At 47.2% G+C, this 21,818-nt stretch overlaps 3 protein-coding genes across 9 annotated transcripts; 2 read left to right on the top strand and 1 right to left on the bottom strand.

Annotated features, from left to right (window-relative positions):
- Positions 1-4,821: 4,821 nt before the first annotated feature.
- LOC100279754 (early flowering 4) lies at positions 4,822-6,865 on the bottom strand. Of its 4 annotated transcripts, none has more exons than XM_008678894.4 (2): positions 6,385-6,865; positions 4,822-6,207 (listed from the first exon to the last, which is right to left on the bottom strand). In XM_008678894.4, the coding sequence occupies exon 2, from the start codon at positions 6,064-6,066 to the stop codon at positions 5,677-5,679; it is 390 nt and encodes a 129-aa protein (XP_008677116.1). In that variant the 5' UTR covers positions 6,067-6,207; positions 6,385-6,865; the 3' UTR covers positions 4,822-5,676. The 4 variants fall into 4 exon arrangements, with proteins under 4 accessions (XP_008677116.1, XP_008677117.1, XP_020407088.1 ...); XM_008678895.4 differs by having other exon boundaries at positions 4,822-6,202; positions 6,392-6,859; XM_020551499.3 differs by having other exon boundaries at positions 4,822-6,202; positions 6,385-6,859.
- A 3,034-nt stretch (positions 6,866-9,899) lies between these two features.
- On the top strand, positions 9,900-10,917 carry LOC100275364 (uncharacterized). 2 transcript variants are annotated; one of them, NM_001149393.2, is made up of 3 exons: positions 9,900-10,156; positions 10,330-10,520; positions 10,608-10,917. In NM_001149393.2, exons 1-3 carry the CDS (start codon positions 10,075-10,077, stop codon positions 10,716-10,718), a joined length of 384 nt encoding a protein of 127 aa, NP_001142865.2. In that variant the 5' UTR covers positions 9,900-10,074; the 3' UTR covers positions 10,719-10,917. The 2 variants fall into 2 exon arrangements, with proteins under 2 accessions (NP_001142865.2, NP_001315044.1); NM_001328115.1 differs by having other exon boundaries at positions 9,943-10,156.
- Positions 10,918-10,998: 81 nt separating this feature from the next.
- Positions 10,999-16,898, top strand: LOC100501535 (uncharacterized). 3 transcript variants are annotated; one of them, XM_035967080.1, is made up of 9 exons: positions 10,999-11,351; positions 11,769-11,945; positions 12,295-12,412; positions 12,634-12,888; positions 13,179-13,634; positions 13,876-14,402; positions 14,671-14,854; positions 14,951-15,106; positions 15,196-16,898. In XM_035967080.1, the coding sequence occupies exons 2-9, from the start codon at positions 11,782-11,784 to the stop codon at positions 16,672-16,674; spliced, it is 3,339 nt and encodes a 1,112-aa protein (XP_035822973.1). In that variant the 5' UTR covers positions 10,999-11,351; positions 11,769-11,781; the 3' UTR covers positions 16,675-16,898. The 3 variants fall into 3 exon arrangements, with proteins under 3 accessions (XP_035822973.1, XP_035822972.1, NP_001355588.1); NM_001368659.1 differs by having other exon boundaries at positions 11,086-11,325; positions 15,196-16,842; XM_035967079.1 differs by having other exon boundaries at positions 10,999-11,945.
- Positions 16,899-21,818: the final 4,920 nt, after the last annotated feature.

A 21,818-nucleotide genomic window follows, 5' to 3' on the forward strand; every position in this document is an offset into this window, starting at 1 on the left:
AGTGTCTACCAGCCGTTTCACCCAATTACTACACATTACAGTCTGTGTTTTGCATACCCGGTTGTTGATTTACTGTCCATAAGCATTGTTTTACTGTTACTAGTATTGTTGATTTACTGTCCATTAGGATGGCAGAACAAAGCCCCTAGCTCAGCAGGTTTTACTGCTACCATACCACTCTCCACTTCAAGTTAACTGTGGTCCACTCCACTCTCCTCGCTTCTGTTACTCGGCGTGTCATATTTTCTATCCACAGCTGATCCAGGTCCATCTTTGTCGATGAGGAACAGCAAATTGAATGAGCAGCGCCATTCAAATCATACTTGTACTATACTGGCACATCATTCCATGATGTCCTGCCTAGGACTGATGATTCGCTGAAACAATTGATATTATTTTTCAGTGTACTGTGTATCTCGTACGTACGTATACGTACGGGTAAAAGCTCTGCGGGTACTGACGCTCTGGATCGGATATACTCATATTTACTCACTTTGATCTTCGTTCTGAAATCATAATTTACTCGAGCTGTTATTTGGTGGTAGAGTACATCATTAATATGGATGAAATACACTCCAAACTATGGAGCATAGATGATTCTGATTCTAAATGTACTGGATGTCCTTTTTTTTTCTCTCTTCCCGTGCTTATATTCATCAAAGTTTGCTGTATTTTTCACACTATGAGCTGCTTGGGATGGGACAGGCCTCTAAGAATAAAATAATAATAGTAAGATTATGCGTACTGGAGAAGGTGTCACCACAACGAAGAGGCAGAAGAAGTTGGAGGAGTCCCATATATTTAACATATTTCCTATTGAAAATTTATTCCTTTTTTTGTTTATAATGGCATGGGTGGATAATTTTCTTGAAAAAAAAATTAATGGTCATGGATAGCTTGTTTTATTAATTTGACGGCCCGATGTTTCAAATAATATGAGAAATTTCTAGCATTTAATTTGATGGCCCGAAATATCCATTAATGCCACTAATAATAACAGTAAGATTGTTCTCAAGGATTTGATGATAAAAAAAAGGCATCAGAAAAGTGTTGCAGCTTGGCAAGGACATGGTTACTAGTGCCCTCTCTTTCATGTCACTTTCACAACAGCCTGGAGTCCAAGCCTTCTCCGTTGATTGGTTTGGGCTTGTGTGGTTGGCCACATGTGAAAGGATAATTAAAAAAAAGGTGAAAAGGATAAACTAGCTAGTGACTCGTTCACAAAGCTGGATAACCTGAAAATAGAATCACAATCATGCATGAGTACAGAGTGTGGAATTTTTTTTCCCATACAGTGACACATTTTGGAATAGTGCTGCCAGTTTTTTGTAATAGAAATCTTGCTTTTTTTTTGTTATATGATTGAACAGGATTTTTAAAAGGACACATCTGGTCCACGATGTCTGTTCAGTAAACTATCTGGGATTTGGCGGAAACAAAAGGTGCACCGATGTGTTAAAATAATTATAGCCACTACGAAGTACAAACAAAGGTCAGCTCGAATATTTTACATTACCAGCCTTCGACATATATAATTAATGCCGACTGAATCATTTGTGTAATCAATCCAACATCAGGAAAACATTCAGATATATGTTAGGCTAGCTGATTAGAATCATCCCATCAAACTGTCATAAACTAATCATCCTGAATTAAATATATATAGCATGCACATCAGTTACCTTCACGAAATGCAACAATACAAACCCTATGGATTACGTACTAGCTAGGAGCCTAGGACAAAGCATCCTTGTGGTATATTATAGTTTTTTTTAATGAAAAGGAGAAAGAAGACTCCTTTCACTGGATTTCTGGATGGAAATGGACACTTCCAATGTACAAAAGCACATAGGTTAATGCATCAATGGTACAAGATAAGCCTGAGATTAACATAGCTATCATTGCACTAATCAGTGGTCCTGCCAAACATGGAAGAGGTGGTGGTGGTCCTGTCCCGTACCCCAACAGCTCCATATGTACCTGCTACAGGGCATAACATAATTGCTGGGTGGTGTATCAGATTTGTTTCAGTGTAGTGTAGTGGAGTCAATCAGCTGATGGAGTATCTGATCTGATCTGCTGTGGACGCCTGGACCTAACCCTCCACCGGTTTCAGTGGTGGCGGCATTGATTATTAGTGTACATGTAGAAACATTTGTCATCCACATGTATTATAAGACTGGCCCATTTTTATTGTTTTCAAGGCTTCAGCTGTCCATCACTTAGTGATGTTCTTTTCTACACATTGAATTATACGGAAAAACAATTTATTTGTTTACCACCTTTTTTCCTTTATTGATTTAACTTATTGAGATTAAGTTAGAGTAAATTAAAAAAAAATAAGTGCATATCGATCTTGCCAGAATACTTCATGGTTTTTACTAGAAGTTACTTTGAACTCTATGATTTAGTTTGAAATTAGGCACCTAATTCACCATCCATCCTCCAATCTCTGGCGCTCAAGGGGCCTTGCACTAGTGATAATCTTTACATAGTCCGCTTATTAGGTTTTATTCTCTCTCTCTGGCCGATCATTGGTTTGTGTTGTTTTGTGTTTTTCGAATCTAAGAATAGTTTGCATCGCCTATTACCAATGTCTACTTTGACATCAACCTTGACTCATCAGCCTCATCTTCGTCTTTGGTTTTGTGGTTTGGCATGGCCTGTGACATTTTAGTGAATGTCTCCATGCACCACTTCTACACATCTTCAGATGCATGACTCAAACAATTAGTTTGTCATCCAGTCCACTTTCTGGAGCATCTCAACCACAACTCCCACCATACATAACCCTAAGCACCACCCTAACGTGTTTAGTGCCCCTCATAAGTATTAACGGTCAGGATGGCAGACTAGATGGGGTTGATAGTCTTTTCTAAAACTTAATGCGTAGTGAATATCTAAAACAAATTCAAAATTGAACTTATCGGTCTAATCAAGACTACAACCCCTCTATCTATTACTTGCATCTTGTAAATATCTTAGATAAACAACTAAGGGTATCGGACTAGGTAGAGCCCACCTAAATAGTTGTCGGGCTAAACAGAGCTCACCTAAACAACTCTTGTTGGCAAGACCACACAAACCTACACAACTAGTAATTAATCAATCAAGGAGCTCCTACACATACTACTGAGAAAAAACACACAAATCCTAAGCACACTAGCACTACTCAACTAGCAAAGCTATACAAAATAAAGTAGAGAGGTAAATAACTTAACTACACAAATTAAGTAAATATACTAAGATACACAAGCTTATTAGCACAAGAGAAAAACTAATTTATTGCACAAGTAAAGTAGTTACAAGAACAACATTAAGCACTACTGCCTTGCAATTTGACCACCCAGTGCCACTCAATGCAACCGCTCAATGCAACACACTAGAAATCACTCTCATGTGCTCGGGTATGTTCTCAGTCAATCATACATAAGTATAGAGCCAAGGCTAAGCACAAAACTCGAGAAACACATCACTAAGGTGCTCTCATACCTCAAATGGTTGGCCACCTCTCAACTTATTGGAATGAGACCATTATTGTTTTAGTTTAAGAGGACTTCTAAAATAGACTTAATATATTTGCTGCAAGAAGTTATTTTGAAAAAAAAAATGCAATTACAACCGATAAACAGCATCATGGACCATGTGGTATTTCCTTAGCAGTTAAGCAACAAAGGAACATGTTTTTTACCATGGTCTAGCCATCCACGTGGGATTATTGCGGGAACACTCAAATCTGGCCAGTTCGGCAGTTCCCAGCTCGATCCCCATCACTATGATCCAAAACCTGCAGTTCTGCGTCACTGCTGGTGTAGCTCAGCTGTAGGCCCTACCAAGTGCAGTGTCTGACTACTGAATAGTGACCATGTCATTTTTTTTCCTGCGTTCATATCTATAGCTGTTTCATGCAGAAAGAATACTATGGAGAACAAATAGATCCTCTCAAGTTCTAGAGTAGAGAGAGAGAGACTGGGGCTCTGGGAGGGGATAAGCATCTGGATTTTGGAGAATGCTGTCACCAGATCACAAAGGAAACAGCCTCTCCTGCTAGGTGGGCCTACCCCCCAGCTTGTCCTGCCATCTAGGGAACACTGGTGAGATGGTTCTGGTGATATTCTCTGGTGCTTTTGCTGGTACACATCTTTCCTGTTACACTATTTTTTTTATTTTATTTGAGATGTTCAGGTACAATTAATGGAAACAGTGAGTGAGTGTCAGTACATGCAAAAGATTAGGATGAAGGCAACATTTGAATGGAGGGATCAAAGTAGAAATTTAGGGATGAAGAACCCACAATTCAAGCCAAGCTGTGTCTACTGCCATGAACTGTCTGTCAGTCACTAACAGAGAATCTGCCCCTGAATGCCTTGTTGTGTTTTGATTTTGATTTGTTGAAACAGTATCGCCACTGTAGTCAGAGCGCAAAGGGGAGGGGGGACAATGACACTGTCCACCGGGCCAAATCAGTGGTCAAAAGTTTCACACACTTTGGATGAGGAAAAGGGCCAGATTTCAGACACACACACAGACACAGACCACTCTTTCGAATAGGAGTAAGATTCTGGCCATGCCATGGTGTGGCACGCCATGATTGGCAACCAACCAACCAGAAAAAAAAAATCATCGAAGCTTTCTCCCGTCCTGCTCCTGCTGAATGCTGATGCTGCCCAGCAGCATGCATCTCGCAGATAGACGGCCACTAGACAGACAGACCCTGCTTTTCTTTCTTTCTTTCTTTCACCGTTTTGGCATTCAGAAAGAAAAGGAGAGCCTGCCCTCATCCAAACCATACTGTTCAGTTTAGTAGCAGGAACAGAAAGAGGGGAGAAAAAAAAGCTACTAGAAAATTTTCAGGGTACAACAACGTACTAGCTAGCTTGGCCATGTTGCTGAGCTTTTTTTCATGATAACTCATCAGGACAGGAAGGAAAGACACGGCAGGAGTCGAGCCAGCGAGCGAGCGAGGAGCAGGTTTTGTAAAGCTGTAAAGCATTGCACTTTGCACTGCCAGTACTAGACACCATTTTGCAACTCAATCATCAGATTCAGAGTTGGGGAGATCGATCGATCGATCGACCGACCGACCCATGCGCGTCTCCAAAGTGGCCATGCACTTCACCAGATTCGATTCGGAGCTCAGGTAGGTAGGCAGGTGGATGGAAAGGGCGAGGGGTAGTGTCAGATGGTAAACATTGCCCTCTCAAGATCTGTCCTGCCCTGCCGAACTGAACATGAACATGAACTGCCTACTACCTGACCTGACCCATCTGCAGTGACATAATAGAGTGAGCAGCCAGCCTCGCCTCCAACGCATTCGCTCCACCATGACATGAGTGTGTCCTAGTACGCTGCAAAATAGTTTCCATTCAAGATGCTTGCTAGCTAAGCGCAGCAGCAAGGCTGCCTACCGTGTGCCGCTTCTCTGGTGTTTCTTCATCGTCTTAATCGTGGTCATAGGAGCAACATCCACATGGCAGCTCTCTGTTTGACACTAAATTACCATACACTAATCACCGGCGTTCGTCGCAGCTAGCGAGCACAAAGGAAGAAGGCGAACAAGAAGAACCGCAAGAGAAAAGACTAAATACGCCTCCTAGTGGCAATGGCAACACCTAGGATTGCCACGCCAAGCTAGACCCAGCAGAAGAAGAAGAAGAAAAAAACTAAAAGCTAGCTCTAGGCGGGGCGGACGCGCTTGTGGCCGGCGCCGGCGCCGGCGCGGCCGTTATTGCCGGTGCCGGAGGAGTCGCCCTCGGAGGACGCGTGGTCCATGGTGCGCGCGAAGGAGGCGGAGAGGTCGGCGTAGAGGCCGACGACGCGGCGGATGTTGTTGTTGAGCTCGCGGATGAGGCCGACGTTGCGGGTGAGGTTGTCGGGCGCGCGGGACTCGTGGTTCTGGTTGATCTCGCTGATGAGCATCCGGTTCTGGTCCAGCAGGCTCTGCACCTGCACGAAGCTCCTGTGGAACGTGTGGATCAGCTTCCCGTCCACCACCTGCCCGCTGCCGCCGCCGCCGCCGCCGCCGCCGTTGGCCATGGCGCCGCCGGAGAAGCTGTCGCCTTCCATGGCCCTCCTCCTCTGCTCCCGCTCCCGCTCCCGCTCCCGCTCGCTCTCTCTATCTCCTCTCCTCACCGGCTCAGCTGGGGTACTGGTACTGGTACTGGCTGCAGAATAAACCAAGCGCGCAGGATGCACTACAGCCCTGGACTGAACAAACACGAAACAAAGACAAACAAGCCATTGGTTTAGCTGGGTGCAGAAAGATTTGAACTTGAGGGCGAGCTGTGATTGAACCAAAGGTTAGGTTTTGATGGCAAACATAAAGGCTCGTTGTTCAGCTGGTACATCCAGTACAAATGTACAACAACAAAAAAAAGGGGATACCTCTCACCTAGTAGGAATATCTCGGTAGCCAATCCTTCCTTCCTATGAAGAGAGAAGAATCCAAGCGAGCACCGGGGACAAGAGAGCGTAGCGCGGTTGGAAGAAGAAGAAGAAGCTGGGAAGATGCTGACAAGCAATTCGGACGGCTAAATAGGAGGTGAGGTGAGGAGGAAGAAGAGGAGGAGGAGGAAAGGGAAAGCAACATGAAAAGGGGACGGGCGCAGGCAGGAGCAGGAGCAGGATTCTATAGGGCCGGCCGGCTCACCACCCCCCACAAATGTTATCCCTGCAGAAAATGAAACCTTTGGAATTAAACAAGGGCAAAGCGGGACGGATGCCGAGGATGATAGAGAGGAGAGGGGGATGGAATGGAATCTATCGGGAAGTGTTCGCGGGGACAGAGGCGCCTAGCAAAAGAGGGGGGCCACCGGGCCGGACCGGACCCCTCCTGCCTGCCTCTCACTGACCCCTCGCCTGTGTGATGCTGAGGTGAAATCATGGCACGTGGCCCACCCTTCTTATTCTCTCTCTCTCGGTCTCTCTGCTGCTCGCATAAACACATGTTTCTAGTGCTATTAACAAATAACACGATGTTTGGTTATTGTGAAGACTTCTTCAATCTAAAACATATGCAATATAACAAATTGTTAAGGTTGGTTTCACGGTGGTCGGTACCACTCGCTGACGTGGTGGCACGGACGGTCGGCATCGATCGACGTACCTCTATCGACAGTCGGTTCGTCCTGTCAATCAGTGGGTCTAGTCGGTACCGACCGCGTTGGAATCGGTACCGATTGTCTCTTGCTAACCTGGTAACTTCTGATTGGTTGACGTCATTTTAACCGTTTAAAGTTTAAAAAAATCCAAAAAAATTGAATCCACACTATAAAATGATAGGATGGTGTTTGGGTTCGTCCACACACACCCCGGCTAACTCTCTAGTTCAGTTGCCTTCGCCTCTATTTGTAGCCTCTCACTATCTATTTCAATGTGGATTCTATATGAAGTTCGAACTTCGATACGTTCACCGACCTACTCGATTAGTAATCTCCACAACGTCACGAGATCTCTGTTAATGTGGGACATGTCTTTTTTTAATGGTCTTTCTCCCGTCCTTCATCAGTAGGAGGATGTTTCTGCTTGTACCCATTATATGGGTTCGCAACCTCTATTTCAATAATCATATTTTCCTCCTCTGTATCCATACCGGCCATTCATTGATGCTCCTCCTATCACCAACAGTTCTCCTTCTACCATAAAGCTCCTGACATTGACACTCCTCTTCCTTAACCTTTTGCTTATCCGTACACATATGGGTATCCATATGATGCTCCTCCTACCACCAACAGTTCTCCTTCTACCACTAAAGCTCTAACACTGACACTCCTCCTCCTTAACCTTTTGCTTATCCGTACTCGTATGGGTATCCATATGATGCTCCTCTTACCACCACCAACTCTCCTTCTACCACTAAAGCTCCCTGGACTAACACTCCTCCTTAACCTTTTGCTTATCTGTACTCGGTATGGGTATCTATATGCTCCTCCTCCTTATGGATTATATGGTGCTACTCCTCCATATGGTGCCTCTCATCCGTTCTCTCCCCCATTTGGTGCTCCTCCCCTATATAGTGCTTGTCCATTTCATCCTCCTGCAGGCATAATAGTGCCCTAAGCAGCCTCAACGATGCAGACTCTCTCGGGCTCTCCTGATGCAAAAGTTGGGGCTATCGACCCTCTCTCTTTACAATGATGAAACTAACTTCGATGATTGATGGAGAAAATCGGTTGGGATGGTTCATAATGACCTTAAAGCTGGTTTCAATTCATTATTGGTGTTAGGTTCTTGGTGTATTTGGCACCACCGTAATGACATGTTTTTTAACAGTGTACGACATAGTATCTCCATGGCCTCATGGTGGCTGAAGATGATTTTAGGTTGTGGTGTCTAGCTGGAGCAAAGGGTCCGTCCTTGGTCTCAGCTTATGTGCTCGACCTAGATTGAGGTGTTCTTGGGGCTATGGCTTGTGTGTTGTGTGAGGGTTGAGTGTGGGGGGCTATGGTTGCCATTTTGCAGTGTGCTCTTCTTACTCTTTTCTCTCTTTAATGAAATGATAAGCAACTCTCCTACGTGTTTGAAAAATGTGATGCAGCCTCGAACCAGTCCATGTACTATAGTGCTACTTGATTCCAATGGCGAAGGGATTGCACAAATACGGGGGACAGAAGTCAGGTAAGTAAACATATATTTTTATAAATTCGACATAATTTTTAGGTCGACAATAGTTTTTTCGAGTTCATAAATTTATAGGTCCACATATAGCTACTCCACTCCATGGATAGCATTGAGGCCAGTGACAAGAAGAGATATGTCTTCTAGAGTTCTAGGGCCAAATAACCGGTATATACGTACTACATACAACTTCACCGTAGAACCTCCTCGCCGTCATATCCCCAAAGTAGTCGAAGATTATATTGGTGGTCGATAAGTTTTGCTGGATCGCTGCTCCATCATCGTCGATATCATGGAAAGGGAAGATTCTTCACGATGAAATGACTCCGAGGAAAACGAGGGAAGGAAGGATGGGTGTTTCTTTTTTATTTGTAATTTTTTGAAGAAATAGCTAGCTCCGATCGTCAAGAAATGGTATAGTTATTTAAAAGTACAAAGTGAGTAATGTAGTACGCATCGAGAGAGACGACGCGAGGAATGAAGACGACAGGCCGGGGAGTTTTGTAATGGGGGCAAAAAGCTGTCCCCGCGGCCGGTTCTACTCTATACACACAGAGATGGGCCTCCCTATGCAAGTTGCTTTCTCTGGCCACATTTGCACGCAGCGGAAACTATAGATGTTAACTAATCGCCCCATAATCCAACTCTGCCAGCTTCGCTTTTGTGCTGTGTGTGCTGTGGGAGAAGAGAAGATGCCAAGAACCGGAGCTGAAGCAGCTAGCGCCCCGCCCGTCCGTAAACAAATCTGGCGGTTTTGTCGCCTCTGCGTGCGAACGATTTTATAATAATTGTAATCGCCGGCACTCAGATGGGTCCGCAACTCCGCAGCGCAAAATCAGATGGCGTTTGGGGGATTGGATTTGAACCATGCATGCCATCCCCTTCGTTTCCAGCGACGCGTACAGCATTCAGGTGTGTGTAGCATAAAAGAATGAGAACGACTCGAGGACGACGACCGCGGCCTTCTCCGATCCACCGGGCCCCGCCGGCCACCAATGAGATCTATAGAGCGACGCGACGGCGGGCATGACGCTAGCTGCTCGACCAACAACAACAAGGTCGTCGGCGGGGCATGCTTGTTGATGCTTCTTCCACTCCCCTGCATCTCATGAGTCATGAGAAACTAGCTTCGGCCTTAATCGGTCGGGCATTGTCAGTTGGGCTTGTCTACAGGGCCTTGGGCGCAGTGTCGGTTTCCTAACGAGGCCCTTTCAAGCCCGGCCCGACAGTGCATGCGGCCAGCTCTCTGGCTCCTTCCGTCCTGCGCTGCGCTGCGCTGGAATGGATAGGGTGTCTCGCAGCTCCAGACGGCCACGTCGGCCAGCCGTCGGCCACTCGCTTCGACTGGCAGGCTCCTACCCTTGCAGACAAAAAACGCAAACACGAGGACGAGGACGAAGGTTCGTTCAGTTCAAGACCAGACGAGGAGGAAGAGAGGCGCGCAAGCGGTCCGGTCTCATGGCGCCCTTCCCCGCCCTCCGCTCATCGTCGCCGGTGGCCGCCGCCGCGGCGCCGTCGCTCGGTCGCGTGTCCGGCCACGGTACGTATCGGCAGCTCGGCTCTCTGCGCTCGAATCCATCTCGGTAGTTGTATACGTACGCGGCAGCGTGGATGTGAATCTAAGCTGCAGAATTTATTCAGTTCAGGCGTTCTGTCTATGTCTTATATTCACTTGTGAGTGAGTGAGTTCCGTCGTCGAAACTCGAAACGCAGCATCTGCGGCGCCCAGCAAGAGGCGCGTCGTCTCCTGCAGGGCCGTCAGCAGCAGGTCGCTGTCCATCATCAGGTGCGAGCAGAGCGCGAAGAAGGGCGGCGGGCCGGACACATGGCTGGGCCGCGCGGCCATGGTCGGCTTCGCCTCCGCGATCGCCGTCGAGGTGGCCACCGGCAAGGGCTTCCTTCAGGTAGGACCGTACGTAACATCGACAGAAGCGAGGAACGAACGCGTGTGTAACAACATATAACAAGAGTTTGTTGTGGGTGGCGTGCAGAACTTGGGCGTGGGTACTCCGGCGCCGACGCTGGCGCTGGCCGTGTCGGGGCTCGTCGTCGGCCTCGCCGTCTTCTTCCTGCTGCAGTCGGGAGGAGGCACGCGAGACTGACGACTGATGGAACCCATGAGCTGAGCTGAGCACGCGTCGAACATCGTCTCCCCACTCGACATCAGTCGTTGCTGTAATGGTTGGTGAAGCGAAGATGAAAACCCAGGACATATATCAGCATCATGTCATGTGTAACAAAGACGACAACTCTCATGTGTTGGTGTTGTCTGCTGCTGTTGTACGACATCCGCCGCTCGCTTGTACGACCGTACTGCACTTCATCTGCCGGCCGGGCGAGCACAGCCGTTCTTTAATAACATGACGGGCGCATGCACACGCCAGCTGACTCTTCATGTCGATTGCGTCCAGACAATTTTGTTAGGACTGGTTTGTTATTAGGAGCAGACCTGCCGTTTCCATGTGCTTGCTTCACGGAGCACGGCAGCTCTGTAAACGGCAGACTCGACGTAGCTTGCACGCACAGGGGTTTTCAGCTAAAAAATCCTCTAGCGACAGTTCATTGGTTGCCCAGTTCACCGACTGCCTTTATAAACAGGGAGCTCGAGCTCGAGTGGTAGCAGCACAGGCACAAGTGCGGTGCCATAAGTGACAGCCACCTCAGTCTCTGTCTGTGGAGCTCTCTCTCGCGCGCGTTGCCATCTCGCAGGTTCTTCATCTCGTCGCTCTGTTCAGGTTCATCGGCTGGCGTTAGCGTTTGTTCTCTCTCATACGACTATTTCATGCGTCCTCTGCTGCATCTCTTCGATTCATCCGTAGTATCTTCTTTTTACAGCTAGTTTGGGAACCCATTTTCTTAACAATTCTATTTTTTTTCAAAAAAATGAACTAATTTTCTTTAATAAAATAAAAGGTTTCTAAACTAGTCCTTAAGTAAAAAAAAGGGGCGGTCCCGAGCAAAGTCAAACGGTCCCGAGCAAGCAAGAAACCGTGTCGTCGATTCTCTTTTCTCTCTGGCTTTCCGTGGCAGCAAGAAGAAGGGATCAAAGGACCGGACCCGTCCGTCCGTCCGGCCGGCCTCCTGATCGCGTCGCGCGCGCCCCTCGAAAAGCCACACCCCGCCGTCTGACCTCGTGGTGACCGGTCCCGCAGGCGGCGACAGGAGATGGACGGGGAGCAGGCGGCGCGGTGGGCGGCGGCGCAGGAGGGGGTTCCCGTCGGGGCGGACCTTGTCGCGGCGGCGCTGCGGCAGCTGCGCTTCCTCGCGGCGGTGGACCGCCGCCGGTGGCTCTACGACGAGGGCCCGCTGCTCGACCGGGCCATACGCAGGTACGGATGATTGGTTGCGGGGGGAAAAACAAACAAACAAGCAAACAAAAGGTTTCTTTGTTTTGAGCGAGGGACTTCTTTTTTAATGCTTTGCTTCTTCATGGTTGGTCATCGACTGTCCATTGCAAGTTCCTCTTTAATTCTGTAGAGCAACCATCTTGATCTTGATGGAAGTCAATATAGAATAAATATCTAGTTGGAAAGTAAGGGGTGGAGGTGCCTGGACTTCAGCTTTCGGTGCAGAATTCAGCACAGAGCTAGGACCAACTGTACAAAGGCTCAGGAAAAAAAATGCCATCTGATTCATGTCCTGAGATATAATACCCATTGTTTTGTTGCTATATTCTAGGTACAAAGCATGCTGGCTTCCGCTTCTTGACAAGCACACTAAGGGTGTGGTTGTAGATGGTCCATTGGTTGTTCCTCTTGATTGTGAGTGGATATGGCACTGCCATCGCCTTAACCCGGTACACACCCTACTCACCATGATCATCTGTAATTCACGTACCCTTGGGTGTGTTACGAATGATCTCAACGCTGAATCAGACAGCCAACTGCATGGTTTTTACTGATACATATGATGACTATATTTGGAAATGATCTATAAGCATCTTGTATGCATGTACCCTTGTTGATGATGCTATTCAGAGAACCGAGGGACCTGATTATTCGAGCACATATCTTTCAGGTTCAGTACATAAGGGACTGCAAGAAAGTGTATGGCAGAATACTGAACAATAACAACGTTGAGTCGTCCACTCAAACAAAGTCGACACTTGAGTCAGAAAAAGTTTGGAAAGAGCTGTATCCTGAGGAGCCCTTCGAATTGTTGTTCACAAGAACCTTTGACACTGCCGTGGATGTCAACCCTGCAGGTGCAGAGGAGGACATTACCTATGATCTGGTCTCGGCTGTTAAGAGACAATCCTCTTTCTATTATCAGGTGCTTGCACATTCTTCGCTCCAGTATATATGCTACATAAAATACCTATGTGATACAAGATTACCGGTTGACTTATAAACAGTACATTTCACTATTTTAGTTAATACTTCATATCATTATACAATGAAAAGGCAACCATATTTTTGGACAATACACTACATATGTTCACCAATATTAATTGACATAATTAGTGCAGGTGGCATCTATTGATTTTTCTCTCCTTTAGTGGTCCTTACAATAGATACAATTATACGTACAGAAAATAACAAAGTTTCACTTCTTTCTGACAGGTTGGAACACCAACAATGCATGATCCACGGTTTCTCCAAGAAGCTCTAGCTCGATACAAGGCGTTTCTTTACCTGATCAAGATGAATCAAGAAAAAGGATTGCAGCGCTTCCGTGTACCAACCTATGATGTGGATCTGTTGTGGCACACTCACCAGCTGCATCCTATTACCTACCGCAACGACATGGTGAAGCTTCTTGGAAAAGTTCTGGAGCATGATGACACCGATGCTGATCGATCTGAAGGGAAGAAACTCGATGTTGGATTTACCGAGACTACTGAACAGTTCGAGAGTACCTTTGGTGTAAGATACTGGAAGGCTGGATGTATGTACCGTGGCAACGTGCCATCTCCTGTGACATCCACTCCTCAGACATTCAGTGCTGAGGTTGGTACTGGGTCTTACATCTGCAAAGCCCAGAAAGATCTTAATGCCCTTGATGTAACAGTTGTAGAGGTATGATTCTCTCTTCTTTATGTAACAATTATTGCAAAGTAAATATTCTAGCTTGAAAGATCTGAACTGATAATATGATCAAAATGTTGCATGCCATACTATACTCATGAGTGATGACTATTATAAACAGCTGTTTCTGGATACATAACTGATATGATAATTCCGTAAACTCTGAAGCAAGCAATTCTTCTGCCAAGGTGTCTGTACTAAATTAAGACTTGAACATCTCTATCCTTTGCAGTTATATTTACAAATTGTAGACATCAAGAATTTACCATCTGCTGTTCAAAAAGAAAATGTGTATGTACGGTTCGCCAAGAATCAATCAGATATGTTCATCAGTGACGGCGGCAGGTTGGATATCTCAACAGTTACAGGGAAGAACACCGGAGTTTGTTTACAGTGTGAACCTACCGGAGAACTCATTCTTGCAGTAATGGTTGATCAATTATCAAAGAAACCAGAACCGATAGGGAAGGTTTCTTTCCCACTGCACGATTTGACAGGGCCTGATTCTAAGCTCTCCTTCGAGAAGTGGTTTGAACTGAAAGCTCATGGTGGGCATGCCGCTTCACCTCCTGTTAGTCTTCGTGTTGCAGCTTCTGCTACTGTCCCAAGCAGCGCTCAGAAGGTGTTCACCATGGTCAGGATGGAGCCATTCTCTCTCAAGTCATGTCTTTTGCCACATTCCATCAAGGATCAGAACACGGGCAGCTGGACTCGTTTCGTAAATGATTGTGGTACCGAGCTTATCCGTCTCCAGATAAGGTAATTTTCTTGAATTAATGAAATGCATGGATACTTTATCTGCAACTGAACAGATTGGTAGAACTGTAAGTTTGCAATGTGTTTCAAATACAAAGTTCATTTCACTAGTGGAAGGACTTTAGCTACTGGTATATAGAACAGTATGTCTTTATTCACACCCCACATTTCAAATCCCAGGTCATGCAGGTTGAGAAATGTTTATGTTCCTGTAAAGGTTAACAGTTTGTCAATTAATGCTAATCTGAATCATGACTCCACTCTATCTCAGAGAGCACAAGGCGAAGAATAGCATGGCCGTCGTTCGAGAATTGGTTGGAGTATTGAAGTCAACAAAAAAGCAAATTCAACTTGCAGAATTCAAGGAAAACAAGTGGACCCTAAAAGACTCCAACTTGCCAATAAGTCATGGCACTGATGGCAGTCTACTCGATCTCAAAGGTGACAACCATCTGGTGAGCACACATATTCAAGCTCAGTTCACTGTAATAACCACTGGCTAGTATTCATGTAACAAGCTCAAATTTTTTGTACGTGTTTGAACAAACCAGATCAAGCTTTATCGGGGAAGGAAACTGGAATACGAGCGCAAATGTTGCAGCGCTCACTCTGAGGACGTATCAGCTGTTACTGCTGTAAAGTTCTGTGCTGAACATCCATATGGCAAAGCCGTTGCCTTGCTAGACACTGAAGCTCAGCTTATCATGGTACACTTCTATCAGTCGTACCATTTCGAAACCTGAATTTTCTTCTTTTTTTTTGCACTAACATAACTGTGATCATCATTCTTATATAGGTGAACGAGGATTGGCTCCTACTTCCATGGATCTCCATATCAGTCCTGTTTATGGACGGCGATGGCGGTACGAAACTTGGCGGCGGTGCCATGGTTCAGAAAGGTACAGTGTTTGGATCCGACACTAGCATGGTGCTAGAGACACAGACCGTCGGAGCAGGGAGCGTGGCATCCAATCTAGCACAATGTGGCACTTGCAGCGCCGTGTTCGGTGGTGATGATAAAGAAATGGCGAACTGCAAGGTTGAGCATGCGAGCTCTGGCGCTTCTCGCACGGTTGTTGCAAGTGGTGAGAATGGGCACACTGAGACTGCTGGCTGTGGAGGCGGCTGTGGTAGCAATTGTGGACCCATGATGGCTGAAGACCCCAAGGCCGGCAATGCCAAGTCCGGAGGCTGTGGTTCGGGGTGTGGTGGTGGCTGCGGTGGCGCGGGAGGTTGTGGGACCATGGCCAACGAAGGCCAATCCAGGTCCGGAGGTGTTGGCACCTTGTTGAGCTCCAACGCCATGGGTGGTGAGGGCCAGCAGGCCCATTCAGCTGGCTGTGGCTCCGGCTGTGGTGGTGGCTGCGGCAGCGGCATGGTCATCGAAGGCTCCAAGGTTAACAACGTTAACGCCATGTCCGGCGGCTGTGGCTCTGGTTGTGGTGGTGGTTGCGGCAGTGGCATGGTCATCGAAGGCTCCAAGGCCAACAACGCCATGTCCGGTGGCTGTGGCTCTGGTTGCGGTGGTGGATGCGGCAGCGGCATGCTCATCGAAGGCTCCAAGGCCAACAAAGCCATGTCCGGCGGCTGTGGCTCTGGTTGTGGTGGTGGTTGCGGCAGCGGCATGGTCATCGAATGCTCCAAGGCCAACAACACCATGTCCGGCGGCTGTGGCTCTGGTTGCGGTGGTGGTTGCGGCAGTGGCATGGTCATCGAAGGCTCCAAGGCCAACAACGCCATGTCCGGCGGCTGTGGCTCTGGTTGTGGTGGTGGTTGCGGCAGTGGCATGGTCAACGAAGGCTCCAAGGCCGCCAACACCATGTCCGGCGGCTGTGGCTCCGGTTGCGGTGGTGGTTGCGGTGCCCTGTTCAACGCTAGCACTGCTGCCGGAGAGGGCCTGCACAATAAGTCGGCTGGGTGCGGCGGCGGCGGGTGCGGCTCCGGGTGCGGCGGTGGCGGCGGCTGTGGTAGCGGCATGGCTATCGAAGGCTTCAAGGCCAACCACGCCAAGTCTGGTGGCTGCGGCTCTGGCTGCGGTGGTGGTGGCTGCGGCACCCTGTTCAGCTCCAGCGCTGCGGCCAGCCAAGGCCAGTCCAGATCCGGCGGCTGCGGCTCTGGCTGCGGTGGTGGAGGCTGTGGCACTGGCAGCATGGTCGCTGAAGGCTCCAACGGCGGGAACGCCAAGTCCGGCGGCTGTGGCGGCGGTTGCGGTGGCGGAGGTGGCTGCGGCGGCGGAGGCTGTGGCGGGGGTTGCGGCGCCGTGTTCAACGCATGATCTCGGTGGAGTGGAGGCATTTGTGCAGACATGCAGTCGTCGTCGTCTACTGCTAGATACCACATGCTACAGCATACTGTGTATTGCTGTGCATAATCTACTAAATAAAAGGAATGAATAAACAATGGATGGATCGGCTGCCTCCGTGGCGTTTCTGCAAACGAAAAATCTCGGTGTTGTTGGGTGCAGGGATGAGGATGAAAACGATTTCAAACGGTCCGAAACGATATCGTCTATTTAACGGTTGGTTAAGAAATTACCTGATTTATGAATTAATTAATTTATTAATGAATTTCATATTAATAGATATTTAAAATTTAATTTTTAAATGCGATAATTTTAATATAGTCACGAGACCGGGTTATGGAATTTTCGGTTATGGTTTTTCGGCCTTCCTTTACTGATTTATGGCAGCTTTTAACTCTGAAAACCAAACATTCTCAGCGTAGAATAGAAGGGTTCGGAGCTTGTGTGTCAGGTGCGGCCATTCAAAAAAAATCTGAATTCATTTCTCAATGTGTTTGGTCGAGGACGGATGTCGGCTGGCGACCGATGACGGCCACCAGAGTCGACGGTGAGGCTCTCGTCGCCTTTTTCTTGATGGCGTCATCATGCCTGTTGAGACGGCGCTTTCAAGGCGGCGATGCGCCTCGTCAGGCACTTCTTCCACCTTGCTCCTAGTGGAGCGTGAGTCGCGTGCCCATGGTGACGGTCATGTCGTGGGTGGCGAGGCGGAGATCACCGATGGTGGTGGTGAAGAAGACAAGAAGTCGAGGGTGTCGAACATGATATGGCTCCCCAACGCGAAGGTTTCGCCATTGGCGAATGTTGATGCGCATGCTATCAGAGTGATGGGTGTCTTTTGGCACGCTAAAAGCCCCCCTACCTGGCGCACTAACTGTTGTGGTTTCGGAAACCAGGGGCATTAAGATTTGGGTTCGGTAAGGGGACTAGCGCGGGCTCACTCCAAATGGTGAATCACAGGGACTCGAGCGTGGATTTATGATAGTGGGTTTATACTGGTTCAGGCTTACGCCCCTAGTCCAGTATAGCGTTGATTGTTGTATTGCTTTGGAGCGTATTACAGTAGTTGTGCTTGTGTGTTTAGCAAAAGAGGCGGTCCTTCCCTTTTATAGTTCAAGGGCTGGACTCTACAATGGGGACTTGTATTCTACTGGGAGGAGCTCGACCGGTGGCCCTTGTGCAGCGTGGTTCCTCTGATGCTCTCGGTAGGGTCGTGCATAGCCGTATTCCCATCATGGCGTACTGTTGCGTCCGCTCGTCGTACGAGTTTCTTTTGTCGGTCTTCCGTTGACATCCTCGTGGTAGTGCACGAAGGGTCCAACAAGACAGTCGAATGGAGTAGTCGTGCGTCGTGCGGTCTCGCCTGTCGTCACGAGTCTACGTCACTCGTTGGCATGCATACGCATACACCAGGTATGGTGTACCCGCTGCGCACTACCCGATATTCGGGTCACTGTAGAAGCGCTGATGCTGAGGTACTTTACGAATAGGATCGTCCGACCCCTCGAGGCTGTGGGAGCGCATCTGGGCTGTAATCAAGGAGATGCAGTCATGTCGATAGTGGTCGTGCATGCGGCTTCCCGTTCGGACGACTGGCCATGGCCCGAGATGCCATGTCTTGTCTTAGTTGGCGTGGACTTTGTGGCGTTTGACTTGAGGTTCCATCTTGTTCTCTTTCTTGGTTGGGACCTAGTGGTCATTCCGCCTCACAGACTTGCTTGGTAGGGACCTAGTCGGCCGCTCAGCTTCGCGGACTTGCTCGGTAGGGAACTGGTCGGCCGCTTCGCCTCACAGTCTTACCCGGTAGGGATCTGATCGGTCGCTCCACCTCGCGGACTTGCTCGGTGGGGATCTGGTCGGTCGCTCCGCCTCGCGGACTTGCTCGGTAGGGACCCAGTCGACCGCTCTGCCTCATAGTCTTGCTCGACAGGGACCTGATCGGTCGTTCCGTCTCGCAGTCTTGCTTGACAGGGATCTGAACGGTCGCATCGTCTCACGGGCTTGCTTGGCAGGGACATGATCGGTCGCTTCGCCTTGCCTTGCGAACTTGCTCGGTGGAGATCTGGTCGGTCGCTCCATCTCGCGGTCCTGTTTGGCAGGGAGACTTTGGTCGGCAATAAGGTTTTATAGGCCTTATTTTGGGTACCCTGTTCTTAAGTATCCGACAAAAATGAATTGGTTCTAACCTGAAAGGTACCCACTGGTAGCCCTAATGATAATTATAGTCGGTGTAGGGGCAAGTTGTGCTAGTGGTCAAGAGGGGAAGCGAAATGGTCTTTTATCCCCATGATGATTTCAGTCGGTAGGAGCAAACGAGTTGTGCGACTATACAGACAACACCTTATTGGTTCTAATTCGTGCTACAACAATAACAAAAGTTGATACTATCTACTAGACATATTGTATATATGCAAACCATCTATTTTTAAAATAGAGTATAAATGGCTTTGATACCGCTGAAGGGAAATGAGTACGGTTATGCACTTATATATCTATCATGTTCAACCAAAATAACATGCCAGTAGAGGATTATGGATCGCTGCCACTAGATCTATTCATTTTAGTACGAAAATAGATAGAAATAGGACCTAATTCTAATTTAATATTTAAATCTTAGTGTAAAATTTAGAAACTATTATCACCATATACACAATGCATCACTTCCCGCGGCGCTTTCCCTTATATATGCGTGCTCGCATGATCAGTCCATGAGTCGCGTCGATCGTTTTGCGTCGCGTCGATCCACCTCCACTCGGGGCGGATATGGCGGCGAGGCGAGGTACCCGTGCCGCGTGTGGCATGCCCGTGCGTCAAAGGACGACACGTCCGGTACCCGCGCCGCGCGCCCATTGAATTCACTGCCCATCCGTGATCCGTACTGAAGGCACCGGTTCCGAGACCGACGCCATGCCTGCCTGCGGTACCGACGAAGGAGAAGGACGACGACCACTGGTCCCAGAGCAGAGCTGCAGCATGCATGCATGGTGAGTAACGTGGACAATTTGCAGCGGCTGTTGGTTCTTGTAAATTAACGGACGAAAATTATCTAATTTGGTTGACAATTAGCTGATTTCAGTCGAAAGTCAGCTATCGAACAAAAAATATCAGGGTCAACCGCCGTCTTACACGCGGAAGACGACAAAGAAGACTAGATGATTTCCTAGTTTCCGTCGGCTTTACCTGACCGAGGACCAGGATAATTTTCGTCGATTATCCTGCTTAATTAGTTTTCATCGACTGACGATATAGCCGATGATGGAAATTAACCTCTCGATACCAAATATATCCACAAAACAAATATAACATATATAGATCATTCACATCACATAAATCATCCATACCACGAATATGCATCACATACATCATCCACATCATATAGGTAAGCCTCAAAGTATTATCGGTTCTTCAAGTCCTAACAGGCTAGCTGGGAAAAAAATACTTTTTTTTTTGAAAGGGAAGGATTTTTATTCATTCAAGAACAGTACATCGAGATAATACAAATCCTTAAAAGTCATTTCCGGCCTCTGCCCATAAGAGCACACAGCCCGGGAAAAAAATACTACAAGTATCAACATCGATACATACAATCACTCTGAACCTTATATTCATCGCGGATGGTTTGAGTTATCACCGCTGCCTAGAGTCAGGGGCGGGCCCATGTAAAAGCAAGGGTATTCAATTGGTACCCATTATTTTTTGGCAACAAAATTTATGTATATGTATATATATTATATATATGCACTGAAATATTGTAAAACATAAATAACACCATTTTACAGCTATTTGGTCCAAACTTCGCTTTTTGCTGGTCATTTTCATTTCCCTGTCGTGCGACTAGGGATAACAATCGTGTGGTTGAGACACAAGTATATGGTTTAAAAATCCATAACTACGAGACAAAATTCAATCCTTACCTATACTCATATACATTCGTAGGTATAGATTTGTACTCATGTCAGATACCCATCGGATAACAGTTATGGATATGGTATATCCATACCCATACAAAAAATTTACCAATAGATACCTTATTATATTCATACTCATATATGTGAATAACAAATTTAGGCTGTTAAAAAAATATGTCCACTAAAATTCCGAATACCCATCGTCCAAATCCTAAGCCCGCCCCTGCCTAGAGTGTAGTTGATAAATGAGTTAGGCCCATCGGTGTTGACATCTCTAGGTGATGCTAGAGTTATGAAGGAGGAGTCTAAAAAGCTCTACATGTTACAATTAGATTGCACTGACTACAGTTAGCTAGAGCTTAGCTATAAAAATTGACTAAGATTTAGCTAGAATCTAAGCTAGTTTGACTAATTTCCGCTAATAACTAAGGTTTGCTATAACTGACCTAGCTACTAGAGTGTTATTTTTTTTTCTACAATCTCTACTACTTATTAAGACTGCAAGAGTAGTCGGTCATTCCGTGTTCTGCCACCATTCTCATTGAAAGTCGCCTAGAGGGGGGTGAATAGGGCGAATCTGAATTTATAAACTTAAGCACAACTACAAGCCGGGTTAGCGTTAGAAATAGAAACAAGTCCGAGAGAGAGGGCGCAAAACAAATCGTGAGCAAATAAAGAGCGAGACACGATGATTTGTTTTACCGAGGTTCGGTTCTTGCAAACCTACTCCCCGTTGAGGTGGTCACGAAGACCGGGTCTCTTTCAACCCTTTCCCTCTCTCAAACGGTCACCTAGACCGAGTGAGCTTCTCTTCTCAATCAAATGGAACACGAAGTTCCTGCAAGGACCACCACACGATTGGTGTCTCTTGCCGCAATTACAAGTGAGTTTGATCTCAAGAAAGAATGAGAAAGAAAAGAAGCAATCCAAGCGCAAGAGCTCAAATGAACACAACAAATCTCTCTCTCTAATTACTAAAGCTTTGTGTGGAGTTGGGAGAGGATTTGATCTCTTTGGTGTGTCTTGTATTGAATGCTATAGCTCTTGTAAGGTGTAGAAGTGTAGAAACTTGGATGCCATTAAATGTGGGGTGGTTGGGGTATTTATAGCCCCAACCACCAAAAATGGCTATTGGAAGGCTGCAGTCGCATGGCGCATCGGACAGTTCGGTGCGCCACCGGACACTGTCCGGTGCGCCAACCACGTCAGCAG

The sequence above is a fragment of the Zea mays genome, chromosome 4 (assembly GCF_902167145.1).
Source record: "Zea mays cultivar B73 chromosome 4, Zm-B73-REFERENCE-NAM-5.0, whole genome shotgun sequence".
Classification (NCBI taxonomy): Eukaryota; Viridiplantae; Streptophyta; class Magnoliopsida; order Poales; family Poaceae; genus Zea; species Zea mays.

What these genes read in the sequence shown, in the direction of transcription:
- LOC100279754 (XM_008678894.4), bottom strand. Translation starts at nt 6,066, where the DNA reads ATGGAAGGCGACAGCTTCTCCGGCGGCGCCATGGCCAACGGCGGCGGC.
- LOC100275364 (NM_001149393.2), top strand. Translation starts at nt 10,075, where the DNA reads ATGGCGCCCTTCCCCGCCCTCCGCTCATCGTCGCCGGTGGCCGCCGCC. An exon ending in CGGTCGCGTGTCCGGCCACG is followed by an intron (nt 10,157 to 10,329) that starts GTACGTATCGGC and finishes CTCGAAACGCAG; the next exon opens with CATCTGCGGCGCCCAGCAAG. An exon ending in CCGGCAAGGGCTTCCTTCAG is followed by an intron (nt 10,521 to 10,607) that starts GTAGGACCGTAC and finishes GGTGGCGTGCAG; the next exon opens with AACTTGGGCGTGGGTACTCC.
- LOC100501535 (XM_035967079.1), top strand. Translation starts at nt 11,782, where the DNA reads ATGGACGGGGAGCAGGCGGCGCGGTGGGCGGCGGCGCAGGAGGGGGTT. An exon ending in TCAAAGGTGACAACCATCTG is followed by an intron (nt 14,855 to 14,950) that starts GTGAGCACACAT and finishes TGAACAAACCAG; the next exon opens with ATCAAGCTTTATCGGGGAAG. An exon ending in CTGAAGCTCAGCTTATCATG is followed by an intron (nt 15,107 to 15,195) that starts GTACACTTCTAT and finishes ATTCTTATATAG; the next exon opens with GTGAACGAGGATTGGCTCCT.